General features: G+C 35.0%; 1 protein-coding gene across 1 annotated transcript in view; it reads right to left on the minus strand.

Moving 5' to 3' along the window:
- Positions 1-21,524, minus strand: part of COL11A1 (collagen type XI alpha 1 chain) — a 211,820-nt gene that overhangs the window by 134,734 nt on the left and 55,562 nt on the right. The window contains 1 exon segment of the mRNA XM_039216657.1: positions 4,362-4,490. Within this exon segment, the coding sequence (XP_039072588.1) occupies positions 4,362-4,490 (129 nt within the window).

Raw genomic sequence — 21,524 nt, forward strand, 5'->3', positions numbered from 1 at the left:
ACCAAGCCGTGTCTCTAATATGTATAAGCTAAAGGCAACCTATTTGGGTTTCCCCCAGTATTATATTCTAAAAAATTCCAATTATATCCCAACTGGATTTCTTGGCATTTCAAAATTGCCAGAAAATCCTTTTTAATCTGCCAGAAAAGTAACTGTTGACTATATGTCTTTCAGAAAATTGTGATCAGTGTGCCTACTAATTAGTTCTATTCACGATAGCAATGGAAATGAGTGCAAATTTCACAGACATATAATGAGACATGTCCAAAACTGATCTCCTGGCAACATTATACATCTGGTCCTTGATGAAATACCCTCACTAGAGTCAACTTTTCTAGATGGTTCAACTGAAGGTCATATTGAAATATAAACACAGACATGTCTTTAGTGTTCTCTATGACTGTATACACACTAATTTGATTAGATGAACTGAAATGGATTCATAACTTTATCTAATCAGTAATAGCTTTATTATCAATGAATATATATTTGAAGAACTTAAACAAAGCTTTAGTCTAACTGAATTTGTATAAAATTTGGTAGAATAGAAAAATGCATATATACAACACTGAACATGTTTCTTAATGCCTCTGCAGTTAAGATATAATGCCAACTATTTCTAGGAAAAGTAATGTAAATGTTATTTACATTATTAAGTAAATAAAATGATTACATACTGGATTTACATACATATTAAAAAGACATTAATGGTGACTAAATATTTAATGACTAATTTTTTGGTAGTTATGGTCACTCATGTTGAAATAAAAAATATTAAATTTATATAACTACTAGCTGCCAGCTGGAAGTAAAACACTAAAAAAAAAAAGACTTGATAGTCTATTTTATGCTGTAGAGTTTTAAACTTAAGCAGACTTTTCAAAATCGTGTGCATCTATAATTAATTTTAAAAACATAAGACAATAAACAAAGACATAAAGGGCTGATTTTTAACATACACAGTTTAATGCATCTCAAATGAAGCATGTTATTCAAAAATATATTAATATACATTAACTTCATGATGTTTTTCTTTTTCTGGTAGGAGAAAAGATTTTCTAACCTCCATAAGCCTCTCCTCTTTTTAAACTCTTTCAAAATGACGATAAACCAGACTAGTAATTATGGAATAATGGAAGAATTAATATTCTCACCTTCTTAGGCACTAAAGCATATCTTTTTCTTAGAGTCTTTCAGGAGTCAGTATAAAGAATCACTCCTTCTGTTCTTATTTCTTTTTCTAAACAACATCCCCTTAGTCATGGTATTGAGTATACTTAGCACTTTGCTAGTGTACATGAAGCTTTATAACCTATGTTTGGAGATGGTCCTCTTTTCTTACTATGGAATTTGGGGGTGCCTTAAAAACAGAGAGAACTAGTTTTAATAAAGTAGATGAATATACGCAAAAAGACATGCACTGATGGAATGATTTCAGCTTGGATATGTGAGTAGCGTAGCATAAACTGTAGTGAGAAGGAAGGGTCTTCTAGAAATGTCATAATCTATTCTTATTTAACTTATTAGAAATATGGTGGCATTGGTAAATATATGTGCACCTATGAGAACTAGAATATATGATAAATATTAAGTGCAAAAACTATTAGGGTAATATATTTGGGGAAGTTGATTGGTTTTTAAATGTCTATAAAATACTCTCTTTCCTTTGCTTTATTTTCTTTGTTCATCCTTTAAAAAAAGAATGACAATTGCCTACTATGTATAAGATACTATAGTTTACATAATACATTAAGAAATAACCATATATATATTTCACATTTAATTTCTTGTAAAGATAATAGGATAATCTCACTTGAGAAAATCCCCAAACATCATAATTTTAATATCAGTTACTCTTCTACGTAAATGGTATTGTGTAGGTTCAAATAGAATTAAAGTTTGACAATATTTTTACTATATTTAAATCTATCTACATTATGAATTTCACTCTATGATGATGATATGCCAAACACGTACAAAATTGAATCCTAAGAATGATTTAGATGTTATTTAGAGGGTATGAGCTATACACAATTACAAGCTGGAAAAAGCACGAGTTAATTTATAAAAGAAACTGACATATCTATTGATCCATATAGAATAATGAATGCGCAATGTTACAAATTTGTTAATGGAAAATTAAGCAATAAAGTGCGACACGAATGGTTGATGTCTATATCGCACTTTATGTTCTTTATTCACTGGCAAATAGTATTGCTTACTATATTGTACAGGGAGAACATCTGTAGATCAATTATTAAAATGCATAATTGAAATATAATGACATATTAATGGCTATAGTTCAAAATTATTATAAGAACTAGTTACTAATTTGGTTAATCAGTTTATTTCATAAGTGTATAACATAGGATGGTTATATTATTATTGAAGTATCAATGTAATTTAGAATTGGAAAATATATGTGACCTGATTCTTCAAAAAAATTTTTCACTGTAACGCAATCAATATTGAAAGTGGTAAGAAATGCTATGTATTTTTGCATCAACCAACCAGATTTCCTACAGTTTTTTGTTATAGCAATATATTGTTTTTCCACTCAAACTCTACTGATCAAAACATAATGAATGTTAAATATACATTATCAACAACTCAAAGTAGAAAAGAGCAAATTCATTTTTAAATGAACTTAAGATAAAAATGGATAAAAATTATTTTGCTTTAAAATAACTGTTTAACTGGCATGATAGCATTAAAATACAGTAATAAAACACCTCAAGGTGATATATTAAGAAAGCATACCTTCATTCTTCCAAATATCACTGCCATATCTGTTGCTAAAAACACAAAACTTAGCTTTCTTAAAATAAAAGCAAAATAAGTCTCATCAATCTCAAACATGTACAACATGTATAAATGTTATAAATTTCAATACCAATTTATTATATAATCTCAAAGATATAAAAGCAATAAACCTAATGATATTTAGCATATAAATAAATCATCAAGGAATAAAAAGAATTAACCACTGGTGAACATGAAACAAGCAAACAACTACCCAAGTAATTTCTCTTTTCTCTCTCATATTTGCTTTTCTGTCAGCTTCTTAAGACTTTATCCTGTTTTAAGAAAAACATTCATATTAAGTCATGGAAAAGATCAGTGCAACAGAATTTACTATCATACTTTAAAAAGAAAAGTGATGTCAAAAAATATAACTTCAAGCATTTAAATGGTAAAATCCCAATTGAATTCACATGCGAAAATACCAATAAATTAAAAGACACAATCCTAACCTCTTTTAAAGTAAAGATCCTTTACACTTAAAGAGTAAAATTCAAAAAGTGGCACCAATTAGTATATTTAGAAAGAAGAATGCCATTTGAGCTGTTTTCAAACATAAAGACAGCCTTGATGTTTTCAAACTTCCAACCCCCACTTCTAAAATGTAACACTTCCCACCTTGAGAAAAAAGAATCTAAATAAATTGTTTTGCTGGCAGCTAAGGAGTAAATTCCTTCCAGTTTGCTTTTTTTTTAAAATTTCCAGAAGATCCACATCAAAGGATTTTACCAAAAAATCTGGATAAGGGTGTGCTATACTATAGGTTTTTTTTCTTTGGCGGGGGGGCGGGGAGGTATTTGATTTTGATAAAATTGCTATGGCTATTTTTTTTTTGGCCTGGAAGAGAATAGGATCAAATTTAATTACAGCAAATTTTCTTGCAAAAATAGCCTGAAAAAATGGTTTCACACCTCAATTTCAAATCAACTGACATAATTTGAATCAAAGAATATGAGTAGTTTTAGCTGCAAATTAGATCTCATCCTGCTTTTCATTTCATTATTCTTTCTTTCAAATTTTGTAGAAGAAAAAGAAAACACAAATATCAATGTTGCCTAGCCCTATAAAAATAGGAAAAAAATCTTTAAATATTCAACACAGCATGAAACATTAAGAAAGCTCTAATGTCCCTTTTTCATCTGTGTGAATTGCCAAAGGCAAGTACACCAGAAGAATTGTCACCATTATCTTGAAGCTGTGTGTTAATTATTCAAATGCCAAGGGCAGAAATATAGCTTTTAGATATTTATGTAGCAGAAATAAAGCTTATAGAAGACTATCTTTTTCTCACCTCCCCCAAAATTAAATATGCTCATATTCATAGTATACAAGTAAGCAATCTATTTTTAAGAAGTTTAAGAAACAGCGTACTTCAGAGGGAAAAAAAAAAACCCCACCAAAATTCTTCCTTAAATCACTTCTTCCTAGAAATATTAAAACACTATTAAGTAGAAAGTATAGTTTAATTAAAACTGAATAATAGAGATAAGCCTCAAAACCCCAAGACTGTGTCTGTACCACTGAAATGAAAAAATGTGCCCTGATCTCATGGTCCTCACCTCATCAATCTGAGGTTCCTGAGCCTGAGCGGCCTTGGGCACTGAAGAGTCACAGTCTGGACTGTAATGCTCACAGTAGTCATATGCTGCTTTAGGGTCACCTATGATCAACAGCTGCTGGATGTCCCCCTGTCAAGAAACAAACATGAATGTAATCAGTATATATGGATACACATATATTTAGAGCAAGATTTATGCAAGAAAATGTGTAGTTTATTTATTATTACTTATTGTATGTGCTGTTTATTTTTAAATGCCTTAAGAATTATCACTTACATTTCAATGTTAGAAATAGTCTTAAAAAAATTTTTTTTTACATTTATTTATTTTTGAGAGTGGAGTATGAGTGGAGGAGGGGCAGAGAGAGGAGGAGACACAGAATCTGAAGCAGGCTCCAGGCTCTAAGCAAATGTTCAGCACAGAGCCCAATGTGGGGCTCGAACCCACAAACCGCGAGATCATTACCTGAGCCAAAGTCGGACGCCCAACCAACTGAACCTTCCAGGCGCCCCAGAAATAGTCTTATAGAACAAAACAAATGAACAAAGGAAAAAGAGAGAGCAAGTGAGAGAGAAAGAGAGAGGCAAACCAAGAAACAGACTCTTAACTCTAGAGAACAAACTGATGGTTACCAGAGGGGAGGTGGGTGGGGACATGGGTGAAATAGGTGATAGGGATTAGAAGGACACTTGTGATGAGCACCAGGTGTTTTATGTATGTTGAATCACTATATTGTACACCTAAACTTATATTACACTGTATGTTAACTGTACTGGGATTAAAATAAAAATTTAATAAAAATTATCTCATAGGTTTGAGAGAAAAATTCATACCTGTTTTACAAATTAGCTGTTAATATTAAGGTTTTATTCTATCATTTTGTGGTTCATAGTTTCTATACTATATGCCTCCATTTGGTAAAATGATTTTTACTGCGTTCACAGTATATTCTTTATAAAATAAGATGAATGAAATGTTTTAAGCTGATAAAAAAGTAAATAAAATTTAACAACTGTAAATATATAAAGATGGTGAGATATATTTTGTAAAATTTTTTTAATTTATATTTATTTTTTGAGAGAGAGAGAGAGAGAGAGAGTGTGTGTGTGTGTGTGTGTGTGTGATGGGGGAGGGGCAGAGAGAGAGGGAAATACAAAATCTGAAGCAGGCTCCTGGCTCTTGAGCTGTCATGACAGCACAGAGCCGCTGGGCTCGAACTCACAGACCAAGATATCATGACTTGTGGTGAAGTTGGATGCTTAACCAATTGAGCCACCCAGGTGCCCCAAGAGTAATATATTTTCAATATTAACTAAAGAGTTCAACCAAAGTAGGGGTACCTGGGTGTCTCAGCTGGTTAAGCATCCAACTTTGGCTCAGGTCATGAACTCGCAGTTTGTGAGTTTGAGCCTCACATCAGGCTCTGTGCTGACACCCTGGAGCCTGCTTCTGATTCTGTGTCTCCCTCTCTCTCTGCCCCTCCCCTGCTAGCTTGCACTCTCTCACTCTCTGTCTCTCTCTCTCTCAAAAGTAAAACTAAGCATGAAAAAAAATTTTTTTAAAAAGAGCTCAAAGTAAACTGAATTATTGTTAGGCAAATTTATTTGATAATTTTGATTTTATCTTATTTATTTATTTAGAGACAGACAATAAGCGGGGGTGGGGGTGGGGCTGACAGAGGAAGAGAGAGGGAATACCAAATAGGCTCCTTGCAGTCAGTGCAAAACCCAATGAAGGGCTCACACTCATGAAACTGTAAGATCAGGACCTGAATTGAAATCAAGAATTAGTCGCTTAACCAACTGAGCCACAGAGGGGGCTGATATATGAAAATTTAAATGAAAACATAGATGCTACTAGTGAGTTCTGGGAAAGGAGTCAGTATTAAAAGGAACTCCTACCTACAAAGGTGAATGAGAAATGTAGAGATCAGAAAAAAAATCATATTATAAGTAAAAAACATAAATTTGGTATGTTTTTATTAATAAAAAATGGAGTATCCAAGCACACACTGAAACTCATTACTTTGAATTCTGTATAATTTTAATAAAAATCATAAATAATTAGTAACAGGGTTATCTAAAGAGTTTTATCTCAGGAGATTCCCAAAACTGGCTCTGGAAATTGTGTAAACAAGAGAAAAATTGTAATATTCTGCTCCTGAAGCAATCTGAATATTTACACAGGGTCTAATTCAACATGAGAAACTAGTGTTATATAAATCTATGGGTCATGGGCATATTAATTCAGAGTAATACTCAGGCCCAGAAGAATGTCTGAGTAAATATCTATTTGACTTGGTGATTCAAGGCCCTGTTAAGTTTGAGTACATAATAATGATTCATAGAAGAACTCCTGATTCCATTTTGAATAATTTCAAAAGTATTCCAGCTTTTCTGCATTTTGTTAACAGGAGTTATTTAGTTATTTAATGTCTGAAAATAGTGACATTAAATTTAAAGAGTCTCTAACAAGAAATACTAAGAAAGAATTCATAGCACATTATATAAACGTTGTTTAACTATTTCATTCAATCATTCATTCAAATGGAGCTTTAAAAGTCCATATAGCCTGTTCATATGTCATGAATAAGAAATAAGAAAACATCTACTTTATTTCCCAGTAAAATATAAAATAAAGTAGAATCAGCAAATATCCAGCTGAAAATGATAAGGTTTATAATAGTATTATTGTTTCCAACCTCAAAATTATTTATTTCCATATGTCACGAGGCAATATAATTAATCAACTTATATTGTTTCTGAAATTTTTTTTAAGATTCTTTTTTGTAAATAGATTAGAAAGGCTCTAAGATTTATTTAATGTCTTCTGATTTTAAACATGCTCATGGCAAACTAATATAAGTTCTTAAAATTTATTTATAGCAATTCTCAAACATTATCTGATCAATATAGAACACTGAGTAGCACCATCAAATAATTATAGACTATTTATTATAATTTATAATATTATAAATAATTCTATAATTATACAAATGGATAATAAATAACAGAATTTTGAATACACAATTTTTCATTCGCTCTTAAAAAAATAATAATGAGTTATCATTGAGTACTTGAGTACTGGCATCATTTTAATTGGAAATCCTAACTCTTGACTTGTCTCCAAATTTTGCCATTAACTATGTGGAATTATGCAAGTCACTTAATCTCATTGATCATTTGTAAAATGAATACATGTAGAGATCATACCTAAGGTCCTCTACAGAACTCCAGATTTTCATACTTAATTATAGGAAATACAATGAACCAAGTGAAGCTGTTGCTAAAACAGAAAAAAACTGCCTATCTTATAAGCATATGGTTTTTTAAATAGTAAATTTTTGAGAAGAATACTGGTTTTCTAAGTTCTTACTTGACTTCATTAAATGGAACCCTGCCAACCTTTCCACTATAAATTCTCATTTCAGGTGTTTAATATTTAGCCATAAAACATACTACTGGGACGAAACTGAAAAATTCAGTTCAAAACTACAGTATAATTTCCCCCAGATGGCATTTTACAGTGTTTTATATTAATCATAGGACATGTTGTGAGACAGTCTGTAGATAAACAGAAGCACCCTGACAGGTAGAATAAACTGTACATATTTATATTCAATACTCATAAAAATTTCCACCGCCTGAAAAGGGTGAAATTACAAGAAATATTGGCGTCTGTGGCATACAAAATATGAAAAAGGCATCCTCTTCCTCTAATGATCCACAAAGCCAAAATTAGAGTTGATGCAATTACCTTACTATCTACAGCTGTGTCAACTAAGTCTCTACAGTAGTATTTGCATATAGACAGGATGAAACTCATGTCTACAAAATGGAATGACAATTAATTATTATTTCTAGAATAAGTTCAGTTTTTCTTCTAAGAAAATTGCCTTCATTTACTTTTGAATTGTGTCCTTTTACCTACACATTGTAAGGTCATATCACTCAAGCCAAACCAAGCTATAGGAATCAATAACAATCAGGGAAAACTTCTGTAGCAATTCACACCCATTTTTTCATTGCTAATTAAGGATAAAATGAACTTGCCTAGATTTAGTGACATGGGCTCAACTGTGTCCCCCAAAAAACCCAAATTTTCATATATTCTTTAAGTCTTAACTTCACAAAGTGACCATATTTGGAGAGAGAACCTATAAAGAGATCAGTAAGGTAAAATGAAGTCTATTATGGTGATTCCTAATTTGATGTGACTGGTCTCTTTATAAAGACATGTAGGACACAGACACAATAAAAAAAGTACTACATGAAGACACAAGGAGAAGAGGGCCACTGACAAGCCAAAGAGAGAGGCTTCAGAAGAAATCAACCCTGCTAACATTCTGACTTCAGACTTTAGCATACAGAACTAAATTTAGCATACATAAATAAATTTCTATTGTTTTAGACAGTCTCTGGTATTTTGTTACAGCAGCCCTAGAAAACTAATATAGACTGAGTTAATACTAGCTTGTTTGTTGTTTAATGTATACCCTGTAAGTGTTATCTTTATAACAGAAAAAAAGAATGCTTTTAGTAAAGTAGTTTTGTTTATTCAAAAATAGGGTAATATTTGGCTATACCCAGAAACTGGTATTAAGTAGACACTGCAGAAATACTGGCTGATTGAATTTGGCAAATAGCTAGAATTCAGGGTAATCATACAATATCACATACCCGAAAGTATTGCCATATGTAAATATCCCTCAGTCTACTGAAGACAATATAAAGTGAGAAATGATAAAACAGTATACTCTAAGTATAAATAAAGAATTTGAAGGGAACATGTTTTTAAGTAAACTTACCAGAGGTTTAAAAAATCATTAAATTAAATTATGCTTGAGTTCATACAGAATTTAAGTAGTCATTTATATGACTATTCCAAAATTCATTTTAATTATGCAAGTAAAAAAGTTAAAAAGGAATCCAGAGATTTATTGCGATTCCTACCAGAATACCAATGGCATTTTTTAAAGGACTAGAACAAATAAATTTAAAATTTGTTTGGAATCAGAAAATAGCCCAAATGGAACAGATCAACGAGAGCCCCCAAATAAATCCACACTTATATGGTTAATTAATCTACAAAAAAGAAGGCAAGAGTACACAATGAGGAAAAGACAACCTCTTCAATAAATGATGCTGGAAAAAACTCAGCTACATACAAAAGATTTAACTGGACTACTTACTTACATCATAACAAAAATGAACTCAAAATGAATGAAAGACTTCAGTGTAAGATCTAAAACCATAAAACTGGAAGAAAACATAGGCAGTAAACTCTCTGACATTGGTCTTAGTGATATTTTGGGGGGGGGGGTCTGTCTCATTAGGCAAGGAGAACAAAAGGAAAAATAAACAAATGAAGCAAAATCAAACTCAAAAGCTATTCTGCAGTGAAGGGAAACATCAACAAAATAAAAAGGCAACCTACTGAACAATTGCAAATGAAGTATCTGATAGGGATTAACATCCAAAATATATAGAGAACTCATATAATTCAATATCAAAAAACAAACTGATTAAAAATTAAAACTGAGCACTTGAATAGACATTTTTCCAAAAAAAAAAAAAACCCCAGATGGCCAACATACATGAAAAGATGTTCATCATCACTAATCCTCAGAGACATGCAAATCAAATCCACAGTGAGATATTACGTCCTAACAGCCAAAATGGCTAAAAAAGTATGTAAAAAACAATAACAAGTATTAGTGAAAGTATGGAGAAAAGAGAACCTCATGCACTGTTGGTGGGAATGCAAACTGGTATAGCCACCATGGAAAACACTATGGAATTTCCCTAAAAACTTAAAACTAGAACTATCACATGATCTTATACTATCATTCTGGAGTATTTACCCAAAGAAAACAGAAAAATTAATACATATAAAGAAGATATGGGGTGTGTGTGTGTGTGTGTGTGTAATGGAATATTACTCGGCCACAAAAAAGAATGAATTCTTGCCATTTGCAACAACATGGAAAGACCTACAGGGTACTGGACTGTGTGAAACAGGCAGAGAAACACAATACCATATGATTTACTTACATGTGTAATATAAAAGGCAAAACAGCGGCAAGATGGCGGAGAAATAGGGAGTTTGCGATTTTCCACCTGTATCTTTCAAACAAAGAAGGGCTGCAGCCAAAAAACTCTAAAACCAAGAGGCTGGGAGGAAAAGAGATGGAGTGCACTAAAAAAAAAGAGCCTCATAGGTGCGTGATTGCGAACTGGGGAAGACAAAAACGGGTGAGCATGGAGGCACGGAGGGGAGGGAGCCTCGTCTGCGGAGAGGCAAAAAGAAGGAAAAAAAAGCACCTGGGGAATCTTAGAACGGTCTCTGGAAGGGAGTAAAAAAGCGCAGCCAGGACAAAGAGGAATTGTATCATCCCATCTCTAGCTGCAGGGCTTTCAGAGAAAAATCCTGCCTCTAGCCGGAGGAGACTTCTTCGGGCCAGTGCCTGGGGCGGGGAGGAATTGCAGTTGCAGTGTATTCAAGAGGAGCTGGTCCCATACTCAATCTCCCTGTAGGAAATGCCCGGGCTTGCGGGATTACACTCTGGGCTGTATTATTCTTGCAAACCAAGTAAATTCTGGAAACGAGGCTGGGCATAGGACATAAAACAGCCCATCTTGGCTGCGACGTCCGCGCAGTGAAAGTGGACCCAAAAGAGTGCTTTGAAATGCCTGGTTAGAGAAGGGACCAGGAGTCGCCATCTTTCTTCCCAAAACCAGGTAGGCTCTGCCGGAGCTACACTTAGTGGGGGCGAGACCCGCCTACACCAAACCACGCCCATCTGCGTTGCGTAGTTGCTTGGTTACCAAAGGCTGTGTATGGAATACGGAAGCAGCACCTCTCACAAGATCAACACTGACACATTGCGGTGATTGACTACATCAATCTTGCTATTCAGACATTCTTCCTTATCACGTCCTTATCTCTCCCCTCCTCTGGACCTGGTTTTCTGGTTATAGGTTCGGTTCGCTTAAACAGGCATATAAAATCCGTTCGCTTGATGCATGTTCTATCTCCATCATTACCTTCCTTTCTCTCTCTCTCTGAAATAATCAGACTATGTAGTTTTCTCTGGGTAACGTTATCTTCATTTTTTCTTCTTCTCATTTTTTTTCTTTCTTTTCTTTTCTATTCTCCTTACCTCCTGCCATATTCTCCTTTCTCATTATCTGAATTAAGCCTTTTAGTCTCTCCGTCTAGTCAATGTTCAACTTCTCTTTCTCCTCACCCCTGTTATTTCTCTCTTTGTATATGTTCCTCCATCAGCACACTACTCTTTATTTGTAGATGGGATTTCTGGTTTTATGCTTTAAGACTGTCCTTTGTCTTTTGCTCTTTTTGTTTTTTTGTTCTGTTTTGTTTTTTTCCTTTCAGTTTGCTCATTTGTTTGATTTGTTTGTGCGTGTGTGTGCTTTTGTTCCCTGTGTGTCTGTTTTCCTTTCCAGGGCTACCTCAAGAAACAAGCCAAAGTATACAGGGTAGATATCCCAAATAACACTACAAGTAGGGAAATAAAATAACCAAACTCTGAACAAGAGAGACCAAGAGACACAATTTAAAGAACACCTGCTGGACGCACAGGCCCTGGACAGTCAAAGACCCTTATTTAATACAGCAATACACACAGATCCTTTTAAAAGCATAACAAGCTTTTAAAACTAACAGAGACAGAAAGTTAACCAAAATGATGAAACGGAAGAACTCTCCTCTAAAGAAATTCCAGGAAGAAATGACAGCTAAATAACTGCTCAAAATAGATATAAGCAACATAACTGAACAAGAATTTAAAACAATAGTCATAAAATTAATCGCTGGGCTTGAAAAAGGCATGGAAGACATCAGAGAAACTATTGCTACAAAGACTATGGAGATAAAAATAGTTGTGATGAATTAATAAATGATATAAATGAGATGCATAATAAAATGGAGGCGTCCAATGCACAGATTGAAGAGGCACAGAGAAGAATGGTTGAATTAGAAGACACAATTATAGAAAAAGAGGAAGCTGAGAAAAAGACAGATAAACTGGTCCGGGAAGATGAAAGGAGAGTATACAAGCTGAGTGATACAATCAAACGGAACAATATCAATATTGGGATAGAAGGAACCTACTTAAACATCATAAAAGCCATTTATGAGAAGCCCACATCTAATATCATCCTCAATGGGGAAAAACTGAGAACTTCTCCGCCGATCAGGAACACGACAGGGATGTCCACTCTCACCACTGTTGTTTAACATAGTGCTGGAAGTCCTAGCATCAGGTTCCCCAGGGATGCGGGGTGAAAGGCAACTGATGATATAGGAGAAGGGGATTAAGAGGCACAATCTTCCAGTTACAAAATAAACAAGACATGGAGATGTAATGTACAGCATTGAGAACATAGTAAGTAATATTGCAGACAACTATGTATGGTGGCAAATGGTAACTAGGTTTATTGTAATAATCATTTCACAATGTATATAAATAGGGAATCATTATGTTGTATACATGAAACTAGTATACTATTACATGCCAATTATACTTCAGTAAAAAAACAATTCCTCAGTTCATTCTCTATATTTAAGAGTCTCTTATGTTTTGTCCCCCTCCCTATTTTTATATTATTTTTGCTTCCCTACCCTTATGTTCATCTGTTTTATATCTTAAATTCCACATATGAGTGATTTAAATATAGAGAACAAACTGAGCGTTGCTGGAGGGGTTGTGGGTGGGGGAATGAGCTAAATGGGCAAGAGGCATTAAGGAGGGCACTTGGGATGAGCACTGGGTGTTGTCTGTAGGGGATGATCACTGGATTCTACTCTTGAAATCATTAGTGCACTACATGCTAACTAACTGGGATGTAAGTTTAAAAATAAATAAATATATTTTTAAAAGTACTGGTTTTATCATTAACTCCATATTAATGAAATTATATTTGAGTTCAATTTCATGTCAGCAAAGGGAAAAAAGGACATAAAATGTATTCCCATCAGAATTTAATATATATATATATCTATATATACACTAATATATATATCAGAATTACATATCTTGCATTTTTGTGTTTCATTTTATCTGTTCAAACTAATGAAATCAGGAGTAAAATGGCACAATTAGTTCCTTATTGATTTTAGAAAACATGTAAAAATTCAAATAACAAGTCCGAAAAATACTGAGATGATTCTCAAATTACAAAAGGATTCTTCATTTCAAAATGTCAAGTAACAAACATTTAAAATGTGTGTCACCACAATTTAATTACTCCCCAAAATAAACTTATCTGATACTTTATACAAAGACCTGTTTTCTTAAAGAATATTGAAAATAATATTTAAAAATCTAAAAAGAGGAATTTAAAACCAAATGTAAATCATACTAAGACTTACTTAAAAATAATTTTAAGAAAAAAATCATCTGTATGAAAGTAAACATAATGAATATTATTTAATATTTTTATTTATATATTAACACAGACTCAAAGGACCAGTTCACATAACTGATGTCAGCATAAAGGTCAAATATGGCCTTTGTATATAGGTATGATTTTTCACTGCCTGTCTGACAAAGTTAACAGCAGAATTTGACATTTACTTTATATTTCATACCCTTTGACTTGGCAGTAAATTTTGGACTTATTTTTAAAGTAATTATCACCTTTTGAAAATGAAAAAAAAAGATCATTTTCATCATTCCACAAAGAGTTTGACAGTTGACCTGCACAACTATTCCTCTAAGCAAATATACCAGGTATTTGAAAATAATTTTTTTACATATCAATTTGACCTGACCTTTTTTATTGCCTGTTTTCAAACCTAAAGAAAATATCTCTTACAAGATGAAAAGAAATCCTTGGTTGTATCATCTCTATACATTATTCTAGTTCTATATACAGTGACACTGTCCCAGAAATAAGAGAGCTTTAAAAACTCTTCCTTATGTTTATGCTGGTCCCCTCCTCTGCTGTGTGACAATGAATGATACTTTTCCTTACATGAACTGAAGTTTTACTAAGTCAAAATTGGCCATTTCATAAGATATATAAGGTTAAGAGTATTTTAAAACTATGCATATAAGTATATAAAACAATAAATACACCTTTTATTCTTTTTTAATTGTGAAAAACAAATGATTTTCCATGTCAGTGTGAAAACCTCTTTGCTTATAACAGAATATAGACAATCTCTATGCATGTTTATTCGACACTGAAAAATAAGGGGCCTGCTTTCAAAGTTGAAAGACAGAATTCCCTATTGAAATGGGAGTATTTGGAAAGACCTATATTTTTCTTGAATGCAAAAGCAAACCTGCTATACAACACTCCTAATTTCAAGAAGTATTGTATGACTTACAATTTTAGAACAAGCTACATATTTTCCCAAGACGATGTATTTTTCTTTTTTAGATATTAGCATATGTGATACTTTGTGCTAATAGGCACAGATACATTATCAGCTAGATAATAATCGCTTTTCTTCTACAATTTTTAATTGTAACTGACATGGGAATTTAACAGCCAGATAACTTTCAGAACCTTTTTCCTTGGCAGTTTAGGAATCATCCATCTATGCATTCAGTCAATAAATATTTATTAAGGCAAAGTAACATATTAACTCTCTGAATAGAAGGTAGAGGAATAAAGAGGGAAATCAGAGTCAGATCCCATTCTCAGATAATTTATAACCTGGTAAAGGAGATTAATAACAAATAAAACGTAACATATAAGAAAGTTATTTCTAGAGTACCTATTATACTTCAATTATGAGGATAGTGGGTGGGGAGAGTGGGGACCACTGCCATCTGGGAAAATTACAGGAATGATCCAGAAAAGCTTGGCATAAATGACACAATTAATGATAAAGTATTCAGTTTTTCTTTCAAATACAGAAACGCTTGGTAATTTTTGTTGGCCCCCCAAATCCTAATCACACTTCTCTCTCCTACTCTGTGTCCAAAAAACCTGAACTTTGTGGCCCACATCATTAGACTCTCATGCTGGATCCACTTCAGACAATGGAAGTTACTATCAAGAATTTGAAAGGTGAGAAGAGAAGGAGGTGGGATCATTTTCCTCCCATTTTCTGGGTTTATCACAGCGGTCTGGCCACCTTACCACTACTGCCATTGCCAGAAAGCACATCTGAAAGGCTCCAGCTTTCCGTGAGCTCTGTGCCACGGAATTTCTGCCCCTTGCCTCATTAGCCCTAGGGAAGTAATGTTTATCACCAGGTTTCCTGGCCTCCTTGTTCATACACCTCTGTAATCACCTGAGTAGAAATTCTGTTTTCTGCTGGACAGTGTGGGCTTGCAGGGAATGTGACAAGTCAAAGAAAGACTGTATACTTAAAGGCCATAAAATAGTAACTGGAATCTTCCTTTTATGTATGTACTTACTTAAAGGATTCAAACAATCTGAACAAAAGACACAGTTTACACTCTAGGCTCCTCTACTTAATCAGCCAATCTATACTGTTCAGTTAAAGTCACTGTAATATAAACTTCATGAGAGCAGAAACCTGTCCGTTTTGTTCTATAAGGCTTCCGTGATTCCTGGAATAGGCCTGCACATAGTGGGTACACATTAAATGTTTGTTCAATAAATAGATCTCTGAGATATTAATTTATTCAGCATCACAAGACTTGATTTCAACACCTGTAAGTTGAGAATACTATTATTTTCCTGTATTCCCCAGAGATTCTTTAAAAATTAATATGTACTTAAACAGTTTTTAAAATATAACATGTTCATAAATATAAGGTATAATTATTATAGTATTTGAGGGCAATTAAAGGAGAACACAGCTTTGAATGTCAAACTTCTAGACAACATGTCTACAGATACTGTAAAATCTAAGAAACGTTGCTGTAGAATCCATTTGCAATTGTTCCAATAATAAATTCCAAAGAAGTTGAGTTTCAGGAGCCTTAAAGTCATTATTCTATAGGTAAAGCCCATCAGGAAAAAACATATAGAAGGAAAAGAATAATGCTTTTAGCTAAGCAGCTTCCAGCATGTGTCACTGTAAAAGCAATAGCTTAACAAAACTATACAACATATTTGTAGGATACACCCTGGACACTAAAACTTCTGTTCGTATTTGATATTAGAGCTTCATTGTAAAGTATGATCCATCTTTGAAGAGGTTTTTGATTGTCCAGGAACAAAGCTGACATTAAATCTTAAACATAGCATAAAATTCTCAAAAGTGACTATCATTATCAGAAGATTAATTGAAAACCTATGCTTCTCGTCTACTCAGACTTATGAATCTGCCAAAACATTAACTCTCATCATAGTTTTTTTTGAAACATTCCATACAGTTAACGATTCTTTCCCAACTATTTTGTGTGGAAAAAGAAAGCTGCCAAAATGCTTAGAATCTTAGCGTAATTGAAAAATGCATCAGAGATTGCATCTGAGCTATAATTCAAAGGAAAGAATGAGGGAAACCACATAATCATAGACAGACCTGCTACTCACACGAGACTTCACATTTTTTGGTATCCCCAAACCAGCTTAAGAAATCAGTTTTAAGAAAATGAGTAGTATTCTTATGTTACTTGAATGCACTGCTTTTCGAGATACTAGCTGTTTACCTAGTAACACAGAAAATGACTAAAATTCTAGAAAACACTAACATAAAAGGTGTATATTTATCTTACACTTTCTAAAAAGGTTTCTTACTGAACGATAACTATCAATGTGGCTTTATTCAGCATGAAATAAAATAATAAAATGGTGACAAAAATGTAACAGAGCTTGCCTCCTGTTTTTTTGTTTGCTGTAGATGATCTATATCCCTTGAATTAATGGATGCTAGAAAGTAGATTTATTTCATTCATTAAAAATATTAAGTTGGGGGTGTCTGGGTGGCTCAGTTGGTTAAGTGTCCAACTTTGGCTCGGGTCGTGATCTCACAGTTCATGGGTTTAAGCTCTATGTTGGGCTTTGTGCTGATAGCTAAGAGCCTGAAGCCTGCTTCGGATTCTCTGTGTGTGTCTCTCTCTCTTTCTCTACCCCTCCCCTGCTTGTGCTCTGTCTCTCTCTAAAATAAACATTAAAATTTAAAAAAATATATAAGTATTAATTTTCAAGCACTATTCTAGGCCCTGTGGATATAGCACAGAGCCCCTACACCCTTTTGGAGCTTACATTCCAGAGGAGAAAAAAGGAAAATGAACAATATATAGTACATCACAAAGTGATAAGGGCCATAAAGAATATAAAGCAGGGGGAGAGGGGGAAGATGGCGGAGAAGTAGGAAACTCCGTACAATGCACTCCGTACATCGCCCCCATACCTTACACAGAGAAGACCTGAAGCCATAGGAACCCTTACAGAATCCAGGAGTTTGGGAGGAAAAGGAGACGGAGTCCACTGAGAAAAACCTTCTAATGTGAGTGAGAACTGGGGAAGATAAAAGCGGGCCTGGACTAGAGACACAGAGGGACGGGGGTGATCCCCCTCTGCGGGGAGTTAGAGGAGAAAGAGAGGGGCGGAAACTGCTCAAGACATGGTCCATGTCGCTGGGGAACAGAAAAACCCCCGCTCAGGACACAGAGAGACCCGGTCTCCTGCTCTCCAGCTGGCCCTAGGCTGGACGCACTGGTCCCAGACAACCCCCGGGAAGACAACTCCCTGTGCGCCAACTCGACCCTGGAGGGGCTGCTCAGAGACCGCGCCTTTGTGCTTCTGGCTCAGCTGGATCCCCAGAGGGGAGGCAAAGGACTTAAAACTGGGAGATTTGCCCGCGAGTTCATGTTTCAGGTGACGAGACAGAGAGGGACTCAGTTTCTCGCTCTTCAACTGACCCTAGGCAGGAGGCACTCGTCCCAGGTGATCCCCGGATGAAACTGCTCCTCACTCGCCAACCCAACCTGGAGGAACAGGAGCAGTGGCTTCTGGCTCAATCCCCAGGGGGAAGGCAAGAGGCTTGGAACTGCCTGAAGGGATCGCCTGAGAGTTTGTGTCTCTGGCAATTTAGTGGGGCGTGCAGACTGGAATCTGGAAACGAGGCCTTGACTGGGATAGAGAGCAAGACCCACCCTGGCTGCGCCCCAGGCACAGAGAGTTTACACACCCAAAAAAGTGAGTTGCAGCGCTTCGTTCAAGAAGGGACTGGAGTGCTACCACTCTCCTCCCCACAACTGCCAAGGCAGAACTCCCACCTGACACATCGGATCAAACCACACCCATCCCTGCTAGAGAGCTGCCCTCCTCCTTTTTTTTTTTTTTTTTTTTTAATAGGAGCACTTCCCTGATTAATTCTGGTCACTGGCTTGCTTAAAAGTTCACATTTAATCCATTCTCTAGATGTAAATTCTATACCTACCTACTTTTTCATCTCTTTCTCTCAGGAGTAATCAGACTATATAGTTTCTCTGGATAACACCATCGTCTTTCTCTCACCTCTTCAACGATATTCCACCCTTTCGCTCTTTGAAAAAAGCTTCTTATCCCTTCTGCCTGTTCATTCATTTCCAATTTTGCCTCATCCCCACCCTGTCATCTCTCTCTTTCTCTATGCTCTTCAACCAGCACTGCATACACCCGGCTATTTAACTGTAGCTGGGAAATCTGGTTATATGCTTTAAACTGTTCTTTGCCTATTGGGTTTCTCCCTTTTTCCTTTTCTTTTCTTCTTTTTGACTTTTTTATCTATTTTTGTATTCTATTATTAGCCTTCCCTCCTCCCTCTTTTCTCTTTACTTTTTCGTTTTCCCTTTCGGTTTAAGTGTTTGTTGGATTTGTCTGTGTGTTTCTGTGCCATCGTTCCATGTGTGTTTGTCTGTCTGTTTTTTTCTCCAGGGCCACCAAAAGAAACAAGCCAAAGTACACATGGTAGAGAGTCCCAAATACCACTACAAGTAGGAAAATAAAATAACCAAGGTATCAACAAGAGAGACCAAGATATACCATTCAAAGAGCACTTCCTGAAAGGAAAGGCCTTGGAGAGTCAAAGAGCCTTCCTGGCTACAGCAGCACTCACAGGTGCAGAGAGCATAACAAGTTTTTAAAACTAACAAGAGATAGAAAGCTAACCAAAATGATGAAACGAAAGAGCTCTCCTGCAAAGAAATTCCATGAAGAATTGACAACTAAAGAATTGCTCAAAACAGATATAAGCAGCATAATTGAACAAGATTTTAGAACAATACTCATAAAACTAATCGCTGGGCTTGAAAAAAGCATGGAGGACATCAAAGAAACTATGACTACAAACAACATGGAGCTTAAAAATAGGTATGATGAATTAAAAAATGCGATAAATGAGATACATAATAAACTGGAGGCACCCAATGCACGGACTGAAGAGGCAGAAAGGAGAATAAGGGATTTAGAAGACACAATTATAAAAAAGAAGAAACTGAGGAAAAAAGAGACAAACTGATCCAGGATAATGAAAGAAGAGTTCAAGAGCTCAGCGATACAATCAAACTGAACAATATCCATATCATAGGAATCCCAGAAGAGGAAGAGAGAGGGAAAGGTGCTGAAGGAGTCCTAGAACAAATTATAGCAGAGAACTTCCCCAACCTGGGGAGGGAAGTAGACGTTGAAATTCAAGAGGCACAGAGAACTCCCCTCAGACGTAATTTGAATCGATATTCTGCACGATATATCATAGTAAAAATGGCAAAATATAAGGACAAAGAGAGAATTTTGAAAGCAGCTAGGGAGAAAAGGGCCCTAACATACAAAGGGAAACCTATCAGAGTGGTGACAGGCCTATCTACTGAAACTTGGCAGGCCAGAAAGGAATGGCAGGAGATCTTCAATGTGATGAACAGAAAAAATATGCAGCCAAGAATCCACTATCCAGCAAGTCTGTCATTCAGAATAGAAGGAGAGATAAAAACTTTCCAAATAAACAAAAATTGAAAGAATCTGTCACCACTAAGCCAGCCCTACAAGAAATCCTTAGGGGACTCTATGAGGGAAGTGTTGTAAGGAATGCAAGATACAAGACACACCACCATAAGCATTAATCCCACAAAGCACACAATGACTCTAAACCCACATATTTCAATAATAACACTGAATGTAAATGGGCTGAATGCTCCAATCAAAAGATATAGGGTAGCAGAATGGATAAAAAAACAAAATACATCTATATGCTGTCTACAAGAAACTCATTTTAGACTGGAAGATACCTTCAGATTAAAAGTAAGGGGATGGAGAAATACATATGCTACAGGAAATCAGAAGAAAGCTGGAGTAGCTATACTTATATCAGACAAACTGGACTTTAAAGAAAAGACAATAACAAGGGATGAAGAAGGACATTATATAATAATTACAGGGTCTATCTATCAGGAAGAAGTAACAATTATAAACATCTACCGACCGAATATGGGAGCACCTAAATATTTAAAACAATCACAAACAGAAACAATCTTATAGATAAGAATGCCAAAAGCAGGGGACTTTAATACTCCACTTACAGCAATGGATAAATCAACCAGACAGAATTTCACTAAAGAAACAAGGGACTTGAATGACACATTGGACCAGATGGATCTGACGGATATATTTAGAACTTTACATCCTGAGGCCAGGGAATTTACTTTCTCCTCAAGTGTGCACGGCACATTCTCCAAGATAGATCACATACTGGGACATAAAGCAGCCCTCAATAAATATAAAAGAATTGAGATCGTACCATGCACACTCTCAGATCATAATGCTTTGAAACTTGAAATCAATCACAAGAAGAAGTCTGGAAAACCTCCAAAAACATGGAGGTTAAAGAACACCCTACTAAAGAATGAATGGGCCAATCAGGCAATTAGAGAAGAAATTAAAAAATATACGGAAACAAGTGAAAATGAAAACACATAAGTCCAAACTCTATGGGATGCGACAAAGGCAGTCCTAAGAGGAAAGTACATTGCACTCCAGGCCTATTTCAAGAAATTAGAAAAAGCGCAAGTGCAAAATCCTACAGCTCACCTAAAGGAATGAGAGGCAGAGCAACAAAAGCGCCCCAAACCTAGTAGAAGAAGAGATATGGTAAAAATTAGAGCAGAAATAAACAACATAGAGAACAAAGAAACAATTGAACAGATTAATGAAACCAAGAGCTGGTTTTTTTAAAGAATGAACAAAATTGACACAGCTCTAACCACGCTTCTCAAAAAAAAAAAAAAAAAAAAAA

The sequence above is a fragment of the Hyaena hyaena genome, unplaced genomic scaffold (genome assembly GCF_003009895.1).
Source record: "Hyaena hyaena isolate Hyena2069 unplaced genomic scaffold, ASM300989v1 scaffold_651, whole genome shotgun sequence".
NCBI classification, from domain to species: domain Eukaryota; kingdom Metazoa; phylum Chordata; class Mammalia; order Carnivora; family Hyaenidae; genus Hyaena; species Hyaena hyaena.